Genomic DNA, 21,712 nt, shown 5'->3' on the forward strand with positions numbered 1-21,712 from the left:
ACATTGTGAATGTAGATAATACAGTATGATTTTTAAATGTTAGAAGTTGCAATTGGTGAATTTACTCTTTTGAGAGGATAAACTCGAATAAGAGGTAGATAAACTATTTCTGAAATTTCAGAGTTGGGCAAACTGCGTTTAGCCTCCACTAAGCCTACTGTGGTCAGCCATCCATTGGCTTTAAATTGCACGCACAGATGCAACATTGACCAATTAGATGGACAAATAGATGGACAAAGTGCAACCCAGTTAAATAATAAGCGTAAGACCAAGGAATCTGTTGACATAGTCTGTTCAAAACTACTAACCAATCAATTTCACAGCCTACAGGGCTTCCCGCACCCTGTGTTAGGCTAAAAGTAGTAGAATCTTTCCCAAATCTTGTCAAAGTTGTTTGGTGTACGGTGGCCATTAGGAAGTTAGGACATCTTTGTGGGCGTGTGCTGCCAAGGGTCATGTGACCCATTTATCACAAACAGCAAGGTTAGTGCTCATAAACCCCTTTTACCACTAGCTGTCTCTCCTTGCACTGTGCGCTTTCAGCCAACTAGTACCCTGAAGTCCTGCGTCTGGTAAAGGAATCATGGCAGGTACGGAAAAGCTACGAAATCTCACACTTTCTCTGCTGTGTTAAATACAGCTTTTATTGTAGTCCCGTTTACGCTAATGCAACATCTGGTATTTCGCCTACACATCGGTGGAGCCACACAAATCCTCAATATTTTATGTTATAAACAGCTAAGTTAAGATCCGGGAATTCGTCTGTGCTGCCTAGCAGATATTAGGCTAAGGGAACATCGTGTGCTTTTACAGGAATATAGAGATGCCACAGTTGTGTTGACATTTGCGGACATGCACCGGCCTACGCACTCTATTTTACAAGATATTCATTGGCGTTTAATTTGTGTTGGTATTGGTATGTGGTTCCTTTTTTTTTAATCGCAAATGTAGCAAATAAAGTGATGTTTATAGGTCAGGATGTCATCACTGCATGGATTTCGAATGGTCGAAGTTCGCCAATGCTCCATTAGCGAAAGTGAGTTTGTCATGTAGGCTACCCTTGTGTCGATTGCACAGGCTGTAGCCTAGTCTAGGCTACTGCATTCATGAGCCTGCAGATCCTGAAACACCCCCGTCAAGTTCCACACGTTCCAGCCATATGGAACGTAGGCTAATGGACGGAACAAGCATGACTGTGTCGCAATATCACACGTTTAACCTGCAATCCAGGAAGAAGCATGAAATACGGACTTGTTACAAAAATGTCTGTTACAAATGTGTTTCAAAATGTTTTTCATTCCGCAGACCAGGCATTTGTAACCCTTGCAACCAACGACAATTATGCCAAAGGTGCAATGGTGCTCGGCAAATCGTTAAGAAACCACAACACCTCAAGAAAGTTGGTTGTTCTAATTGGCCCACATGTTGCAGAACCCACCAGGTATGTTTCCCTCTCATGTATTAAACCAGTGGTTCTCAAAGTAGGGCCTAGGGAACCCTTGGGGTCCGCAAAGTAATTTGCTTTAAATGATCACAGTTGAAGTTTATCATTTTAAAAATTAATATCTACAGATGATGCCCCTTTTTACCCATAACACGAGCAAATTCTGTATAGACACATATAGATGCTCCAACCCACATTAACATTTAACTTTAAAAACTTCACTCAGGTCACTAAGAACCTTTCCTACTGCTGCTTATCTTGGCTTATTTGTCAGCTAGCTAGCTGATGTGTAGAAATGTTTGAGTCAGTCCATGTCGACAAGTGATGTAGAATCCAAAATTGACAAAAGACCAAGTTACACACCTACCTGAAAACGCGGTATAGTGGACCTGGCCACAACTTCAGAGAATACAAATGCTTAATTGTTACGGTTAAGAGGGGGTCCTCGGAAATGTTTCTCTCCCCAAAGGGGACCTTGGTATGAAACAAAATGGAGAACCCCTGTATTAAACGATTGGTTTGCAGACTAATTGGTTCCAGCTCACTTTATTATGTATTTCCAGCACAGAATGGGATTCTGGGTCAGAATGGGATTCTGCAAAAACATAAAATCAGCAGTGGCCAGTGATGCATTAACGATCAGAATCAAGGAGCGTGCAATGTAGTTCCTCTTCTCTCCTCACAGGGATGTGCTGCATAAGCTCTTTGACGAGGTGGTGCAGGTGGATGTGCTGGACAGCGGGGACATGGCGCACCTTTCCCTCATGAAGAGGCCTGATCTGGGCATCACTTTCACAAAGCTGCACTGCTGGAATCTCACACAATACTCCAAATGCGTGTTCATGGACGCCGACACACTGGTTAGTACTACTATAAGGCATAAATCCACGTATCTCATCACTTCCTATAGAGTGCACCAAAAGTGGGCTTCATTCCAGTTGTTGTTGCACTGCTGTTTGCCATTGTATGTGTGCTACTACATGTAGGCTACTGTACTGTACTGTAGGCATGAGGACAGGGGTGTGACTGTTCTTCCTATTCCAAGGTTTTGGCAAATATAGACGAGCTGTTTGAGCGGGAGGAGCTATCTGCTGCACCGGACCCTGGATGGCCAGACTGCTTCAACTCTGGTGTGTTTGTGTTTCGGCCCTCTAAGGACACCTATGGGAAGCTCCTGACACACTGTGAGGAGAAAGGCAGCTTTGATGGTAGGTATCTGAAAGTAAGGTCACATGTTCCTCTCTACAAGTTGATATTCAAAACAGAAATGTAGGTGTCAGGTCATGTTTTAAGCAGACACCTTCAGACATACTCTATATGTTTTCCATATATTCTTGATATTCTATTTACAGCAGTAGTCTATCTGAAGCTCATGTGTCCAAGTTGACCTCACACATGATCCTGAAAACTCAGTTTTTTTGAGGTGCAGGGTGTATCATTTGTCGTAGCTGCAACAGTAGCCGACTCCCTAAGAGAGTATATTTTTTCCCTCACATTCTTTTAAAGCTGAGGTTAGATAATCCGTTCTGAAATGTCAGTAAGCATTGGCATGCAAGAGACTGAGAGTATGTGGTTGCATATTTGTTGAATGTAGAATTTTGCCTCAAGTATATGGTTCTCTCTCTGACGTGTGCATTACAGAGGAACAGCTAAAACTAGCCTGCTTCTTCGAATAGACAATGGGTGTTAGTGTCTGTGTTCCAATTTAAAAAAACAGTCTACAGTAATACCTATGCCACTATTACAAGTATGTTCTTCAGCAGTTCTGGTGCGCAAACACAAGTGGCTGTGTGTTTAGGGTCTAAAGTTATTTTAGTGGGGGTTCAGTGGTTTAGGTTAACTCTATGCTTGACTCAGTGGTTTTAACTGGCTGTCCCACACACACCTCTATGACCTGCTGCTGTTGGTGAATCCACACTTACTCACAGCCTTGGTGCCCTCTTCCAGGCTTTCTGAATGGTTCAGGTAAATCATATTTAGCAGCAATCGGACCTTTCTATCGTAACACCCCCAATTATCACCACTTTTGTTTGGAAATTCTAAAAAAACAATGTTTTTTTAACACTTCAAAATAACATTTGCTAAATTAACCTTACATTTTTCAGTAGCCATAGGTGTGTAGATTTGAACAAAATCTGGTTTGGTTCTTAACGGGAGCATTTATTGCCTGAAATATCCGATTTTGTTTACCACGCTCGGAGTTATAGTGCTGGCCTGATGGGTCGCCTATTTACGCCGTTTCAACGGCACATGAACGGTTAGACCGAGAATTCTCGTCATGAAATTAAAATTCCACTGGAGCTCCAAGCGAATGTGTACCTTACAACACTGTTTGCAGCTCTTCGAGTCACGGTAAAATGTCATTTTTGGTACATAGTTAATTTAGATACACCTATTGTGTGGATGCTTGCGTTTCTTTAGGAGTCCGCCGTCTTGGTTTGTATAGAAATGGATATTAAGTGACACATACACGTAAGACGGCGGATATACGGGACCGACGGTAATAGGGTGAGTTCCGATACATGTTTATGATTGGGATATGTCCTGCCTGCATATGTAGTTGGACTGGTTAAAAGGGATCACAGAAAAGCTACACAGGCAGAACTGACCAGGAGTATGTAATGGGAGTTATTGCTACAAATGCTTTCACAGGGACCTTAAGGTGTGGCGTTATCTGCTGGGCCAGTACAACACTTGAACTATGACATTTACCCCATTAACCTTTGACAATACCACTATTTCACAGATCATTTAACAGATCATTGTATTTTGCATTTTATGTATAGATTTTATTTAATGTATAGATTTCTTTAAGATAAACTATGTTTTACATTGTGTGTGTGTGTGTACCTCTCTCTTGTTAAAGGGGCAGTGCAAATATATAGTCTTTGGCACCACACTGGTGCAAGAAGGCATGTGTCTGTCGCAACATCCCACATATTGCACAGCTCTTGTCTAAAGTTTAAAGGGTCCGTGTTTCCACATCAGTCTTATCTTTCTATGTATGTCTCAATGTATAGACGGCTGGCGGGTGAGGGGCATCTTTGTTATTGATAGATTTAACATTTACCGTAGGTGGTTTATGTCTGAGCAGCTGGTGCCATATTTGTGATTGTCAAACATAAGGTAACACATCCACTGCTAGCAGCCAGGCCCCTGGCACAGGAGCATGACCCCTGTATATGTTACATTAGAAATGCTACTGCGGCCTCTTCACTCGGTCACTGTGCCATGGTCCTAGTTGTGGTAGCAGTGGAAGAGCCAGAGCACTTCCTGTATGATGACTCCTTTGTGGTGTCGCACAACACCGACGGGTGTGAAAGACCAGTAAAAGCCACCAGGGATTACACAAAGAATTTCCCATCTATCTGATGTAATCTTTTTTTAAATGTTGAAAAGAGTTTAGTCTAAGTCAAATGAACCTTATCCCCTTTTCATTTGTATCTTGATGCTTGTTTGTGTTCTCTGTGAAATGATCACTCCTTACAGGATAAAGGGGATTGTGCTAAAGCTGATTAGTTCACTGGTAATCTAATAACCCCTAATGGACTCCTCTTTGATCATGTCAAGAATCTAATAGATGTGAAATACAAAGGGTTAATCCAAATTGCTGATGCTAACATTTTCTGGCGACGATAGAAGATGCGTATGAGACACCAACATGAAGACCGCCAATAAGACAGCCTTTTGTTTTACTCTGTCTTTGTAGGTGGGGACCAAGGAGTGCTTAACAGCTACTACAGTGACTGGGCAACAGCAGATATATCCAAGCACCTTCCCTTCATCTACAATCTCAGTAGCATTGCCATTTATTCCTATCTTCCGGCATTTAAACAGTAAGTGCCACAGACTTTGTAGTTGATTATCTTGACATCTCATTCAGGTCTGAGGTCTTTGATCAACTTTCTCTCTCCCCTGGCAGTTTTGCCACATTGCTTGTGATTAACCTGTAGGATTACAAACTGTGTCTGGCCATATCATTAAGTTTGATGTTCCCATGTGGTATCAAGGCATTTTCCTCTTTCCTGGGTAAATAAAGCGAAGGTCACACAGTGACACTGTAACTTGAGCTGAGGGGGAGGTGAAAATCCCCCGTTCTTGGCCTTCTACCTCAGCATCCATTACGCAGATACCAGCCTCCTAAAATAGCACGGTTTATTTTAAGACTAAATGTCCTTTTGAACAGAGCTGGACAGCGGTTGTATTTTCCACCATGGCAAAGCTAAAGCTTGCCCTCTTGTCAATGGGCCGCTGTGGTAGTGTTAATCACTGTAGTACAGATTAATTACTCATAATATGACAATGACACTCACTACTCCAATATCATGTATCACTTCTGTGCTTGTTATATATTACATGTTATCATAGAACTTTCTGACTAAAACATCTACACTATGTAAGAACAGTGAACGTAATCCTGCTGTTTGATCCCCCTCCCCCTTCAGGTATGGGCATGAAGCCAAAGTAGTTCACTTCCTTGGCAAAGTGAAGCCATGGAACCACACCTTTGACACCAAGAGCAAATCTGTAAAGGGACACTCCCAGGACCCCTCCACCCTGCACCCCGACTACCTGCTGCAGTGGTGGGAGCTGTTCTCTACGTCAGTGTTGCCCCTGATGAAGGAGGAGTACGGCGACAAGCCCTTCCACTCTGGATGTGAAGCAGGGGTAAGTGGGCACTGGGGTTACTGGTTTTGGATGTGGGCCATCTGCCCACTGTGTTTGTTTTGGTTGCAAAGGCTTATAACACTCAAAAGGGCATGTAATCCTTCAAATACAGAGGGCAGTGGTATTTTACAGCATTTTTAGATTTTAGTCTCGCATTGTGTTCCATTTATAATCATACCCAATGTGATGTATACATTCAGAGGGGTACGTCCCAGGTGATCTCACTAATTAGCGATATTATTAATTTGTTGGAACAAATACATGGTATTTTGAAAGCTTGAATGTCCACCTCAATGTTGCAAATCTGTGATTAAACTGAAGCTTTGGTTTGCTCTACTCTGTAATTTATCGGAATTGAGAAAAAGACTTAACGCACACGAGTCAAGAACGTTTACTGTCCCTGCGGATGTTTCGTCAAAGTGAACTCCGCTCAAACTCTGAGCGCCGTCTTTATTTTGTGTTGCAGGAAGACGTCCATGACGTGACCCCAAAGGTGCATGTGTTCCAGCCTCCCGCGCCCCCTCAGATCTCCAGTCAGCAACGTAAACAGCAGTGGGAACAGGGCCAGGCAGATTACATGGGAATGGACTCGTTCGACAACATTCAGAGAAAGCTTGACTCCTTCCTGAAGTAGGGACAGGACGTGGTGGTCTACAGATTCCGTCTTAAAAGCGTGGCGTGATGGAGGATTCCACCAGCAGGATAAATGAAGAGTTCAAGTTCCAGTGTTAGAATTGTCTTGAGATCCATGTGTCCATCTCCCTTTCCTTCGGTCGGGTGTTTGTAACCTTAAATAGGCACAACAGTGTAATAAGAACAGACTGAATCTTCCCGCCATGTTTCTATTGGCTCATCACGACTATGCAGCTCTCATCATTTAGATTTCATCCCAGACGCCTCACACTGTGATGCACAATTTAAACATCTGATGAACCTTAACCCATTGATGTCAGTTAGAAATGTACCTCTCTCTGTTGTTAACAGCACCTACAGTGGGATCTTGTGAAACAACACTCCTCAACTAATTGTTTGCATTTTTTTTTTTTTTTTTTTACTCCAGTGGTCTAGGAACCTAAATTAATACATTGAATGCTTATGTCTACATAATGTAGCCATTTTGTACATGGTATGCATGACTAACACCCACTGGGGTGAGAAGGTTACTGACTGAAAGCCTTGCTGTTCTGTCCTAGAAGATGATACAAATGTCCTAGATGTTTTTCCACGTGTTTAACAGGTGCCTTAACTTGGTACTTTTTACAAGGAAGCCACCATGCTGCTTCTGCCTCAAGCACACCCCTCAAGTAGTCCTTTGCACCATGCAATCGCCTCCCAGCACACAGCCACTCCATCTTCCCATCCAGCGTGTGGGTGAAGGCATTGTCTTCTCACAATTCAGTCCTTGGTTTGTCTTTTCTGTGACTGTGTGGTAATGACTGTTTGGTAATGTAACCCACCCCCTAACTAAGCCCTGCATCTGCAAGCTCTGAAATAAAGACAAGCAATGACTGAGGCCCTGGTGTATTACATGTGTGCTTTATGTTTAACAAAACTGTGTTGGAACAGAAACATTTTGGTTGTAAACATGGCCGACGCTGGCCGGAATGAAATTGGTATGAGACTGAGCATAACAATTAAAATGGACATCCTGAACACTGTGCTGCCCTTTCATTACAGAAAAGTTACTGATGCTGTTTTTAGCGGAAAGAAACAAAATCATAATTCCATCAGGGCCCTGATGTCGTCGATTCGCGACTGCCTCTTGTCTTGAACGGATTTCGCTCCAAACGCTTTCTCTACCAGGTCCTTCTTCTTCTTCTGGATCTTCACCATGTTCTCCTCAACCGAGTCCTTCACAATGAACTGCACAACAAGAGACCAGAGGAATTCCAAGTCAGACAGGAACACAACATAAAACTACAACTCAAAATGTGAACACATCACATGTCATGACAGGTGTAGAATGTCAACACATTGTTTTGTCATTGTGTGCCTGTAAATCACCTTGGTGATCACCACATCCCTCTTCTGGCCAAGCCGATGGCACCTGTCAACACACTGGTCCTCTGCTGCCGGGTTCCAAGCCTGGGATGAACACACACACACAGTTTGAGGGGACAAGACTGCTTGTCAGAGTTTTTGTGTCTAGTAGTGTTTTTAGTGCAAGAAAATAAATAAATTCCTAGAAATCCATCTCCCTAGCCTGGGTTTTCCCATGCTGCCTTACGCACGCGATTTTATTCACACTTTCACCTCAACGAAGGAACCAATCACAGAACGGAGGGAGGGCAGCAAGACGATGACAACATATGAAGTCGTTATGAGCTACGTACAGACGCATTTGATAGACATTCACAGCGCCCAATAAACGGCTCTGGGCATTCGTAAACCACGTTTCAAATACGAGAAAATGAATGCAATGAGATGAGGTCTGACGTTATCCAGGCTACCATCTCCCTCTCCCATTAGTTAGGAAAAAAGGAACCAACAAATCCATGAACAGCATATAACTAATATGCAATTGCCACATTTAGCAACTCTTTTTGGTATCTTCTTCAGATTAAGGATCATAAAGGATCAATTAAAACAGCTCTGTAAAAATGTAAGAAGCCTTAACACTACAACATCGCTAACTAAAATGTACCAGTTAGCATGTATTGGATTTTCATGATTTAAGGGTTGTAATCATGGGTTTCATAAGTGTTTATATTATGGAAGCGGACATTTTCCACGACACATGTTAACAAACCTTTGGCAATGGCAGTGCCAACTAAGTTGTTGCAATGTTTTTGGATACTTTTGGGTAGGCAGCTCACTAGTTTTAGTCCAAATGTACATAATGTCTTCTTAAGAAGAAAGATGAATGAGTGATGAATGGCCATGTGATGAAATGAGACCCTTTATCACCCCCTCATGGTGAAGAGGAGAACTTCATGAGGCCATGACAGACTTCATTCTTCAAAAAGGAACAAGGAAAAAAAAAAAAAACACTCCCTTACCACAAATGTACCATATTTAAGAAATAACATACCATGGTGGTATGGTGAGTAGCAAAAGAACACTTTTTTCCCCCTCTTGAAATAAAACGATTTTTTAGCTCTTCCACACCAAAAACTACTACCAACACCTTTAAACATTTTCTCGATGGGCACTCACTGGATCCATTAGGAATACATGGGAGGCGGCGGTCAGGTTGAGTCCCACGCCTCCAGCTTTCAGCGACAACAGCATGATGGATGGGCTCCCAGGAGAGGCATCCTGGAACTCCTCGATGGCCTTGGCACGGCTCTTCTGGTTCATGGAGCCGTCCAGCCGTGTGAAGGTAAAACCGTGCTCCCTGCAACACAGGGTTCAGAGGGCAATATGACAAGCGACTAGGGCTGGGACAACGAAATACAAAAAATACGTCGACGCAAAATATGGGCGCCGATTTGTCAGACCCTAAACGCGTGCTGCCAAATATTTTGAATTTTACACCTTCAGTGTTTCCCATACGTTGACTAATCTGTGGTGGGGCGCCACAAAATCAAAACAGACCGTCACACATTGATGTTCTATGTTGTACTAAAAATTAAAGATAAGATAAAATCCTTTCATTGAGCTGCACTTTTTACGCACGCAGCCTTTCCCTGCCCCGTCCGCTCTCTCTCGTAACGAGTCCGCTGCCCCTCCTCTGCATGTGCATTTAACACAAAATATGCACGAATGTTGAAGGATTGTTGTTGCGACATAGAAGCATTGCATAGAACACGGCTGGCTAAATTGCTATTAAATCCGCTTAGCATCATGACCATGCTGTGCAAATTTGTCCAAAACTGCTGCAGTCAAGTTAACTCTGCTAAGGTCTTATCACAACATAGTTCATTGAGGAGACTAAACTTAGTTAAGTTATGCAATTAAGCAGCATCTCAAAGCTAATGTTAGAATACTGTTTGGATGTTGAGTTTAGCATGCTTATACAGCTGCTTGTCGATTTCGTTACTCAGGGCTTGTTTTATTGACTCGGACACTGAATGTTTGCAAAATCCCGATGTAAATGGAAAAGTGTTTTCCAAGACTCCAAGAAGTGCTTGTCCCAAGGAGAAGTACAAACTGTTATTTTAACTAACTACGTTATGAATTGCATCCATACATCAGCAGTCTTTTAACTGCGTAGTGTTACAATTGCAAGGAAACGAACGTCTTGAAGTGACAGGCACTCAATTAGACCTATACACTACTCTACTGAACTTTATTGAATGCTACCTCTGACTAAGAATGCATTACTTTAGTCTTTTATTTTGGAATTTTAAGAGCAATAAATATATATTGCAATGTTAAGGAATTCATGTTTTTTTCATTCAGATATATAAATCAACATGTATAAATTGCTATTAGTCAATTAATGGGGAGATAATCGAATCGAAATCGAACTGAAAAAATGAATCGTTAGATTAATCTATGCATCGAAAAAAAATAATCGCTAGATTAATCGTTTAAAAAAATAATCGTTTATCCCAGCCCTACAAGCGACTCATTCACTGCTTTCATGATGAGAGGTCCCAGTCCTACACTCACATACACACTTGCACATACACATGTGAGGGTATACACATACACACAAATGTTTTAGCCATTCAGATCTGACGCTCCACATATTGAGCTGGATCAGGTTATTAATTATGATCAGAGGGAAAACCCTAGCGCACCTCAGTGGCACCTCCAGCAGGGTGAGGAACCGGGTGAACTGGGACACCACCAGGCTCTTGATGCTGCCATCTTCACCGCGCAGCGCCAGCAGACTGCTCATCAGGGCGTTCACCTGCAGACCAGACATCCCATCACAGCTGCTCATCATAACTGGCTCAAATGACCTCACTGGAGACATCGCCTGTCGCCAGAGGGATATTTACGACAGACGCAGCATGGACATGGCAGCCTTACCTTTGAGCTGGACTGCCACTTGTCTTTGCCATCGGCTGAGAAAGAGTCCTCCTCCTCTCCTGGGTATTCTACCAGCTCCCGGGTCTTGATCTGGGATCGGCAGAGGGGGCACTTGGCATGCTCCTGTAACATGGAGGAAACCAGAGGGATAAATCTCCAGACTGAAACCAGAGGTATAACTCTCCAGACTTGCCAAGCCTTACCCTGGGAGGAGCGTCGATTTTAGTTAGTCAAAGGGTTCTGACTCAGGGGAAATTCAAGGGTTAGGAAAAAAAAAAAAAAAAAAAATCAGAATCCTGGATCCTACTAGGTTAAATAAATAGGCCTTTCTATTATTTCACTGATTCACAAATATCGGTGCATACTTTGGTGCAGTGGAGACAGTTAGAGAGTACATCACAATTACATCACGCCGACATCAGTGTGAAGGCGCCTGTGATAATAATAGAGAGGAGCCCAGAAGTGGACGGACGTCAGTGTTCTCACCTGCTCAGAGCGGATGACCTCGCAGATGCAGGGTCGGCAGAAGACGTGGGCGCAGTATGTGATGACGGGCTGTCGCAGCGAATCCAGGCAGATGGCGCACTCCTCGTCCGAGCCCGAGCCAAGCACCAGCCTGGATCACACATCACACCCACGTCAAAACCCCAAATTCTCAGAAGGGCCATTTCCTAATACCAGGGGAGTGTGCATGAGTGCGTGGGAACAGTAGGAGCACGTGCGGTGCTGGAGGCGGACGCACCTGACTTTGCTGACGAGGCGCTCGCGGAGCTCACTGGGTGTGGACGACTCGCCTGCCATGGACAGACACACAAGGGTGACATCAGCGGCTAATTATACAGATTACAGACCGCCACACACACACACACACACACACACACACACACACACACACACACACACACACACACGTGATGACGGCCAGCACAAGGCAATGCGAGCCAGTACATGCTAATGGGTGTGAAATTTAAATTGCTGCTTGTAATTACATTTGGTGGGGCTTGAAGGTTATGAAGACATCAAATCCATCAGAGGTTAGGTGGGGTGAATGTGAAACCACAGCAACAAAAGTCTTGAAGTATATCGCACAGAAGAAATTATTTCTATGATTCATTTTTAGTTTTCTCAGCCCTAACAGAAATCTTTGGATCTCCAAACATTGACCAACAGCACTGTGATGGCCATAGCATTCCCACCTGTTCCGGCGTATGACCCCAGCAGCCGAGGGTGACAGCAGAGCTGCCGTAGTCGAACCAGAATGGCCAAGACATCTGCATAGTTTGTCAAAACGGTCCCTTCTTTCACATACCTGCACAACAAAGAAGATGAGCCTCAAGACAACCCTAAAAAAGGAATCCATTTATATACCCCATGCATAGGGCCTATGCGCACCTTCCGATGACGTTCCTGCCCTCCATCTTGGCGAGGTCATACTCCCGCTGCTCCTCCTCGGACAGGGTCACATGCTCGACGAACACCTTCCTGTCCGGCAGCTCCACCACCTGCTTGCCCGCCACCTTGCTGGCTTTGGTGCGCCGCAAGGTGATCCCCTTCACCAGCGCCTGAAGGTTCCTAATCACCAATCAGAGACATGCTTTTACCCACAGTCCGCCCAGTCCAGTCTAAAGTTCTCAGAAATTATCTATTTTCAATAAATGATCACATCAGCCCTGGCTGAATTACCACCTGGAGCTCAGTGGAAATCAAAGTGAGTAAATCGAAGCTTGTGTGACCAAACTGTCCTGTTGTCTGGGTGGACCCTGTGAGTACGTACTGCAGACCCTCGCTGTCCCCTTGTGTGACTGGCCTCTGGATGACACGGTTCCACCACTCCTTCACATCAAACGGCTTCAGCTTCAAGAAGGACAACAACATCCACAGGTCTTTCAGGGAGTTCTGGATGGGAGTGCCTGTCCATCGCACACAGACACAGAGAAAGAGAGAAAAAAAAAAAGAAAAAAAAGAAAGAAAAAAAGAAAGAAAGAAAGAAAGAAAGAAAGAAAGAAAGAAAGAGACAAACAGTCACGCTCACAGATCAACAACCGCATCGGATTCCATTTCAAGAGTCCTGATTTAAATCAAGGCAAAGTCTAACCAAAGCAAATTTAAAAACGTAACACCAATTAATACCAATTTAATACCCTAAGATCCTAATTATAACCACTGGTTGGTTGGCTTAATTCTCCCACATGACACACAACAGCTCATACATTAGACACTTTGTCCGTGACTTTTGCTTGCGTGCACAATGCGTATGCATGCAGGCATGCGCACAGACACACACAGGGTCTGTCTCACCTGACAGGATCCATCTCCTCTCTGTGGTGAGGTTCAGCACAGCCCGGCTCTGGAGAGCGTTAGGGTTCCTGATGACATGGCCCTCGTCCAGCACCACCCGCAGCCAGCTCACCTTGTGCAGAGGGCTGCTGGCCTTGCTCTGCATTAGGTCACATGACCAGGAGAAGAAGTCAGACTCGTCATGTAACAGTCAGACCAACAAACACGCGTTCATGCAGGAGTCACATTTAATTAGAGCAACTCACGCTGAAGTCTGAAGAGAGGATGTTATAGGTGGAGAGAACCACTTCCTGTCCAGCCAGGAAGTCTGTGTCTCTGCAGCGCTCAGCACCGTAGTACAGGTACACATTCAGCTTCACATCCACCCTCACATGCTGCTCAAACTGGTCCTGAAAGGGCAGAGGTCAATATGGCATAAAGGCCTTTGCACATTGAAATCCGTAATTTTATGAATTGATGTTTGGTCCATCCAAATAAGAACAACAACAACAACAGACGAATAGGTGAGTTCACTTAAAGCAACACCAAAGAACTTTCCCTCTGTCGCACGCACGCTATTTGTTTATCCAGCACCGGCTTTGCAAATAATGATGCCCACAGACAACGTAGAATATGTTGCATGATTTATGAAAGTACGATATATTGGGCATCAGACGCAAGTCAAATTTGTAGTTTATTATGTCTCATTCCATCGAACTACAGATCCGCAACCCCATCTGGCAAACTTACTTAGTGCAGTTATAGCCGATAGAGGGCCGCGAAGTGCAGGTCACCCTGTTACAAGTTGATGAACCACTGGAACGATTTTGGAAACATTATTTTAAGGTAAAAAAAAACTCTTTGGTGTTGCTTTAAGTGGACCTGTGAATGTTTCCATCACCCAATCAGAATCATATGGTCAAGAACAGCATGTGATAAGAATGCCTGGGACTGTTTCCATTTCCTTATGTCCGGCCTGGCTGTTTGGAGACGGTCAGCCATACTTGAGCCCATACATACCAACCAGTTGCTCAGCACAGATAGAGGACAAAGGATCAGGGTGGCCCTGGCACTGCTGCTACTCTCCAGTGGGAGACTGGCCACAGCTGCATAAAGATCATAGGGACAGCAGTGTAAAAGCTACACAACTGTGCACAATTCAATACGCACAAAAACAGGATGCATGTTATAGAATACCTGAGCTCTTCTTCTTTGCCTTTTTCTTCTTCGAGCCTCCGTCCGAGGTGAGGCCTCCTAGTGCTGCCGCGAAGCCCAGATCATCCATCAGAACTGTGCCTAGATGCCAACGCAGAACACCGTACCAATGCCCAGATGTTTTTTTTTTAATTTTTTTTGTAAATAGTTGAAAGACCCAAGTATCAGCATGACTTTTGCTACCAGCATGAAGTAATCAGTTCTGACACTTCTTCGGTATACCTTAAATGCAAAAACAAACCAGCTCTACCTTTGCTGGTGGAAGCTTTGTCTTTCTTGGTCGTCTTGGCTGCAGGGAAAAGAAGAGCCAGTAAATAAACTGTAAAATGCCTTAATTCAGATATAAAAAAATGTGGGCTGGAACTCTTACCCTTCTTCTTTGGAACAGCTGACTGCTCTACATCTTCAACAGTGGCAGGATCTTCGTGTGGTCTTTGAAAATGAACACGTGGCTTCAGCATCAGTGACTTATCTCTGTTCACACATGTTTCACTACAGAAAAAATGTAAAAGAACATGCTTGATCTTACCTTTTTGATTGCAATGCCTTTGAATGTCCATCTGAAGTAGCACTCTTCTCTAGCGGCAAGGGTTTTCCATTATGGAAATTGGACACAATCAGTGCAATGGTGGTGAGTGTTTTGCCCTGAGACAGACATTTCAAATCCGTAAAAAAAACATGATCAGGAGTGCTGATTACTCCAGTGCATTTGTAATCAATGATCTTAGGTGGTTGGACGAGGAGTTGTTTTCCTGTTCATGTGTTCACTGACCAGTCCCATGTCATCAGCCAGGATGCCACCGCGGACTCTCTCTGGCCTCTCCCGCACGGCGAAGTTGGTGAGGACATTAAAGTACAGGTTGCTCTTTTGTTCCCAGAAGGGGGGCAAGTCGTTGTTGTTCTCCCGTGTGGTCATCCAGTGGAGAGCCTGCTTCTGATGGGGGAGCAGGGGAGTATGAACCGCCTGGGAAGACAGACACAGCACAGGTCAGATGTTCCACTCCCTCACTTGTGTACCTGCGTACAGTTCAAGTCAGTTACTGGCAGCACTGGCATTATAAAAAATGGAATGCGTCTCACCTCTGCTGGCTCCATCTCTCGCGTCTTGTCCTCCATCAGGTCATCAAACAGTTTGTCAAAGGCTCCCTTCAGCTAGAGAGAGTTCAAAGCAGAGGCCTGGTTGCAATTTGGTTCACAGAACAGTCTAGAACAATAGCAACCGCACATGACAATCTAATGGTGACCACACTATTTTGGTCTGCGTCCACTCATGCCAGGCTACCTGTTCAGGCGTCAAAGGAACGGCGTTCAGTCTCTTGGAAGGTGCAAGAAATCCTTGGGGTGTTTGACCGCCACTCAGGTATGCCTTACCACCTAAAAACAAAAATGACCTCAGCATAAAGACAGTTTTATTTTATTGTTTTAAGCAAAATAAATTATTTAAATGTACCTGATGAGGGTCCAAGCTTGTAACCATGACGGCTGAGCATATTTAAGACACTGTTCTTATTTTCCTCTTTTCCCCAGAAGGAAAGTATGACAGGCATTGAAAATTTATTTGTTTCTCCGTAGGGCACTACCCTGAGAAATAAAGAAAGACATACTATTTACTAGGGGTTAAGATTGCCATTACCACTGAAGATGAGTAATATCAGAATGTCAATGTCAGAAATGCCCCAATGCAAATTTAAACATACCCTTCGATCTTCGCCAACTTGCCATCTATGATGGGAGCCATTGCAGCTGCAAGCTCTTTCTTAATATGTCCCACCTGGCTTCCATACACATTCGCAACCATTACTGCATTTCGGTCGTATGGATTTTGAGGCTCTCTTACCAAAGAGACCATCTCTCCTCTGTTGACCTGGAACAGAAAAAAAAAACCCTTAAGGTTATGTTCTTTCTAGATATTAAATATATATCTTGTGTGACCTTACAAATTTTTATTAACTACTCGTGCAACTGTATTTACAGTAAGTAGGGAAAACGTGGATGTTTTTGATTAGTGCTATCTTCCTCCCTCTATGGCTACGTCTGAGCCCGCTAGCATAGCAACATGCCAACACATTCGCGCCGCACACCAGAGCGTTTGAGTGCACGTACCGACATGGGAGAGGTATGACTCAACTCGTGAAAGTTAAGGTAAGAACATATATTACTACTGACATTGGGTGGCGTGTTCTTTTAAGTCCTGTAAGTAGGGATGTAACGATTACCGGTATAATGGTAAACCGCGATAAAAATGTTGACGATAACAATTACCGTTTTCATTTCAAAGATCATGATTATCACTGTTGATTACCGCGGTGTGGAAACCGTGTGTTTAATCCTTCCCAGCTTCATCCGAGCCTGATTTTGACATACAGTAGGCCTGGTACAATGAAACAAAACTGGTACCCTACTGATTCTGTCTAATTGATGGTTTTAACTACAATTCGGATTAGGCTACACCTGTAACATTTTAACCGCAAAATGTTCACTGTATCATGTAGCCACTCTGCGTCTTTTTATGTTCACGTCCACATTAAATCCATTCCACTCACGTTATCAGGAGAAAACAGTGGCCTAAAGTTTTATTTTGAACGCTTACTTTGGTCTCACTCATTGGATCCAAATAACAGAAATAGCAAACTCCAAGTTATGGTAGGGTAAGTTAAGCTATAAGCACATAGCCAGTTAAACGGGACACTTTTTGAAACTATTTCAGCTTGTGTAGGCCTATCAGTGCTTTCTGAACATATTGAACACACTTTTAGAAATACCGTGATAGTTTTGGTCACTATAACCGTGAGGTTAAATTTTTATACCGTTACATCCCTATCTGTAAGTGAGGTGGGGCCTTCATGGATCTGACCTATTGTCCAGCACATCCCATAGATGCTCGATTATATTGAGATCTGGGGAATTTGGATGCCAAGTCAATACCTTCAACTCGTTGAGTTACTCAAACTATTCAAATCAAAGGATACAAGTAAGTTTATTGTCACATGCATATAGTTACTGGATGTAATAAATGCAGTGAAATTATGTCTGGTGTCAGCCTATTTGTGCATTCCTTTAAGGAATGCAGTTTTCATGCAGGGGTGTACTTGCTCTGCAACAATGTTTAGGGAGGTGGTACATGTCAAAGGAACGTATACATGAATGGCAGGACCTGAGTTTCCCCAGCAGAACATTGCCCAAAAGCATAACAGTGCTTCCTACAATGCATCTTCGTGCTATGTTCTCCCAGGTAAGCCTCACTGGGGCAGTCTTCGCTCCCCATGCGCATCAACGAGCCATGGTCGTCCATGACCCTGTTTACTAGTTTTCCTTCCTTGGACCACTTTTGGTACTAACCTCCACAGATCAGGAACATCTGATAAGAGCTGCCGTTTTAGAGCTGCTCTGACAGAGATGCCACACTTTGGTTCATGTTCTCACATCCTTATGCTTGCCCATTTTCCTCCTTCCAACAAAATGTGCACTGACAGGTGCCATTGTAATGAAATAATTAATGCCATTAACTTCACAGTGGCAATTATGTTATAGCTGTTGTAACATTGTATAAGTATAGTATATATACTCTTTTGATCCCGTGAGGGAAATTTGGCCTCTGCATTTAACCCAATCCGTGAATTAGTGAAACAAACACAGCACACAGTGAACAGACAGTGAGGTGAAGCACACACTAATCCCGGCGCAGTGAGCTGCCTGCAACCACAGCGGCGCTCGGGGAGCAGTGAGGGGTTAGGTGCCTTGCTCAAGGGCACTTCAGCCGTGGCCCACTGGTCGGGGCTCGAACCGGCAACCCTCCGGTTACAAGTCCAGAGTGCTAACCAGTGGGCCACGGCTGCCCATTGTGATAAATCAGTACCTTCCTGCTCTCAAATGAGAGCATATCAACTCTAAGATTCTTGTCTCTAATTAGGCATCTTGCTGATGTGGACATGAAGGGATGTTGTGATGTGACCTAGTTATTTAAAATTTTCCAATGAATTTCCAGTTTATTACATTAATCCAAAACAGGTTGCAATGCATTTACTCGAGGTTAGTCTGTTCAAAATTCATCACGTCACCTAATGAGGTTACAAGGTCGTCACCACCACAGTTGGACTTACCACCCCTGTGTAATATCGCAGGCCCACTACGGTGCCTTGAATATTGCCAAAGAGGACATTTGCTTCGTTTTCCAGGTCTTGGCTGGCTGAAACTTCCTCTGAGGAATTCTGTATTGCCTGGGACAGGGTCACCGTCTCCGTGTGGTCAACGTCCAGGAAATCTATAAAGGTTAATCCTATTCCTCCAAATCGTCTGAAGTTAGACTGCATGTTGCATTTGGCTCTGCACAAAAGAAGCATGCAAACTAAGAAACAAACATACAATGTACGTGCATTCTGACAAATAGCATACACCGTTGAGATGACAGCATGTTAACACTATGAGAGGTTATGCACTTAAAAGAATTGGCAGGGCATGTGTGAACATTTAATACCCATTGCACGACAACTTTTGAATAATCAAGATTCCACCATAGGATTGGGCTATCGGGCAACCAGTGGTCAAATTAAATCGGCACAACATGGAGAAGTCAGAAGTGTTAACGTTCGCAGTAGTAGTAGCGTGCAGTGCAGCAGAACATAATTTTAGCTAGCAGCTAATCAGCTAACGTTAACGTTAACTTAGGCTACTTACCTTGCTTCAGGCCTGCTGAAACAACGTCAGAATGAGAGATGTTGTGATCTTTTCAGTTGACAGCAGACCATCGAACACCACTTAAGTTTTTGTCAACGTATACAGTTTGATTTACAACTTATTGTGTACTCTGTAACCTACAACTCGTAATATAGCATGCAATGCTGGCTTTGTTTTGACCATAGGGCACATGGATACCCGCCTTCCGCTTTGAGTAACCAATCACAAAGATGATTTAACCCCGTGGTTGCAATATGTGAATTAATTTTAAATAATTGCATTAAAAAGCAGCAATGCACAGTATCAGAGGAAAAAGTCATAACAGTTTTCTTCATATCCTTATTACTAAAATTAGTAAATCTTTTATATTAACATTATTTCCATAGAGTAATAAACGAGAGATCTGACTATAACACCCCCGATTATCACCAGTTTGGTTCGTAAATTCTAAAAACAACGATGTTTTTTAACACTTCAAAATAACATTTGCTAAATGAACCTTACATTTTTCAGTAGCCATAGGTGTGTAGATTTGAACAAAATCTGATTTGGTTCTTAACGGGAGCATTTACTGCCTGAAATATCCGATTTTGTTTACCACGCTTGGAGTTATAGTGCTGGCCTAATTGGTCGCCTATTTACGCTGTTTCAACGGCTCATGAACGGTTAGCCTAGACCAAGAATTCTCGTCATAAAATTAAAATTTCACTGGAGCTCCATCCAAGCGGATGTGTAGGGTAGACTGAGTACAGTTGAGACACTTTTTGCCCACACAAAATCAAACAAAAAATAGATAATGAAAAGAAGTGATTTTCCACACAACATTCCACATACCATTTCCTTAGCTTGTAGACTAAAATATTATAAATCAATAATACCCATAAGTAGTTTATATTTTCCACAATTAGCTCATAAACATAAGGTGCATTTTTTGTCTTGACTGTGTCTCAACTGTACCCTATAGAGTACAGTTGAGACACCCACCTGGTACAGTTGAGACACCCATCTTTAATGATGTATAGTTAACTAACCCTTAGTTGGAAAGTTTAATAAATAAAACATAGCAATTGCAAAGTGTTTGTAGTTCAAATTCATTCATTTCATTTAAATTAGCGTTGGTTAAAAGGAACTTCATGAACAAAATGTGACACAGGAACAGATAGCGAACAGTAGCCTAAATGGAATGTTCAAGTAGCCTAACACAATCCAATGTGTGTCTCAATTGTACCCCGCTGACCACCTCACACATTTCTCTAGATTTTGCAACGACCTTACATGACACAATGCCATAAAATATGCCAGTTTTTAGGACACAGAATAATGTTTGTAATGATACCAGTTACGTTTAACAGTAACATAAGTGTAATGAGCTATTCATTGTCGAAGGTGCATGGTGAAGTGAAATTCTTACTTTGGAAAAAAACATGTGCCGATATCCTTGGATGGGAGATACTTTTGTCGTTCAAATGTCTACTTTTGTCGTTTGCCATGATCAAAGAGGGCACTAATACGCATGTGCATAGAATCAGAACTTGGGGTTGCTGTGCAAGCAAGATATTTAAGGTGTCTCAACTGTACACATGTCTCAACTGTACTCAGTCTACCCTACACACAGCTCTTCGAGTCAGGGTAAAATGTCATTTTTGGTACATATCTAATTTAGATACACATATTGTGTGGGTTCTTGCGTTTCTTTAGGAAACCGCCCGTCTTGGTTTGTATAGAAATTGATATTAAGTGATATACACGCAAGACGGCGGAAATACGGGACCGACAATAGGGGGAGTTCCGATATGTATTTCAAGGATGAGGCTATCTTTCCTGTTAGCTCAGCTGTGCTTTACCAGAGCCCATCTCTCTGGCTTTACACAGAATTTACCTGTAAAGATAATTGCCATTGTAGTGCTGAAGTTGCTAACACATGTAGGCTACTACCAGGTAGGTTTTAAAACAATAAACCGCTGTTTATAACTTTTTTGAAGTTGCATGTAGAAAATCACGTGTGCTCAAAACGAACTAGCTAGGTAACTAGCCTGCCAATTTCCCAGATATATTAAAGGATGGTATTTTGCTAGAACTGTGATAAAATGTTAATTTCTTAAAATAAGAAATTACTCAAAAGTTTGGAAAGTAGCTATCATTAGTGGCTGTCATTCTAGCGCCAGGTGCACAACAAATAACTAGACTGCATTTCCGGCGGGAACTGCGAAAGTGTGCTTGCCCTGGTCCAGTCACCAACGTGAGCAGACGGTGACATACGCTATGCTGAACCTGGCTTGATCCAAGCATTCTAACAGTGCCTTTCAGTGTTTGAGCAGTGGCAATACCTCAAAAGCTCTATTCAACTATTGCCTTGCGGGTTGAATGTGATTCGTTGGATTTTACCTTTGGCCTGTCTTCGAATTTAGCTTCTATGACTGAGATCAAATCAATAAAATAAAATTACAGCAGTGATTGGCTGCAAAAAATACATAATGTCACGCGTCTTGCGCCTCTCAAACTGGGCTATCA

The 21,712-nt window shown here is 43.1% G+C and overlaps 2 protein-coding genes across 3 annotated transcripts; one reads left to right on the plus strand and one right to left on the minus strand.

Moving 5' to 3' along the window:
• Window positions 1-447: 447 nt before the first annotated feature.
• On the plus strand, window positions 448-7,625 carry gyg1a (glycogenin 1a). Its single transcript, XM_048247241.1, has 7 exons — window positions 448-590; window positions 1,306-1,441; window positions 2,130-2,304; window positions 2,490-2,652; window positions 5,154-5,280; window positions 5,890-6,112; window positions 6,579-7,625. Exons 1-7 carry the CDS (start codon window positions 584-586, stop codon window positions 6,744-6,746), a joined length of 999 nt encoding a protein of 332 aa, XP_048103198.1. The 5' UTR covers window positions 448-583; the 3' UTR covers window positions 6,747-7,625.
• Window positions 7,626-7,632: 7 nt separating this feature from the next.
• Window positions 7,633-19,724, minus strand: hltf (helicase-like transcription factor). Of its 2 annotated transcripts, none has more exons than XM_048247231.1 (24): window positions 19,706-19,724; window positions 18,628-18,850; window positions 16,225-16,391; window positions 15,978-16,108; window positions 15,810-15,901; window positions 15,608-15,679; window positions 15,300-15,491; window positions 15,057-15,172; window positions 14,898-14,959; window positions 14,778-14,816; window positions 14,510-14,608; window positions 14,333-14,418; window positions 13,579-13,722; window positions 13,334-13,472; window positions 12,810-12,945; window positions 12,428-12,607; window positions 12,232-12,344; window positions 11,778-11,829; window positions 11,522-11,651; window positions 11,036-11,158; window positions 10,801-10,913; window positions 9,269-9,449; window positions 8,117-8,197; window positions 7,633-7,975 (listed from the first exon to the last, which is right to left on the minus strand). In XM_048247231.1, the coding sequence occupies exons 2-24, from the start codon at window positions 18,835-18,837 to the stop codon at window positions 7,829-7,831; spliced, it is 2,805 nt and encodes a 934-aa protein (XP_048103188.1). In that variant the 5' UTR covers window positions 18,838-18,850; window positions 19,706-19,724; the 3' UTR covers window positions 7,633-7,828. The 2 variants fall into 2 exon arrangements, with proteins under 2 accessions (XP_048103188.1, XP_048103180.1); XM_048247223.1 differs by lacking the exon at window positions 19,706-19,724 and adding an exon at window positions 19,202-19,397.
• Between the last annotated feature and the right edge of the window lie 1,988 nt (window positions 19,725-21,712).

Source organism: Alosa alosa, chromosome 1 (assembly GCF_017589495.1).
Source record: "Alosa alosa isolate M-15738 ecotype Scorff River chromosome 1, AALO_Geno_1.1, whole genome shotgun sequence".
In the NCBI taxonomy this organism is placed as follows: Eukaryota; Metazoa; Chordata; class Actinopteri; order Clupeiformes; family Clupeidae; genus Alosa; species Alosa alosa.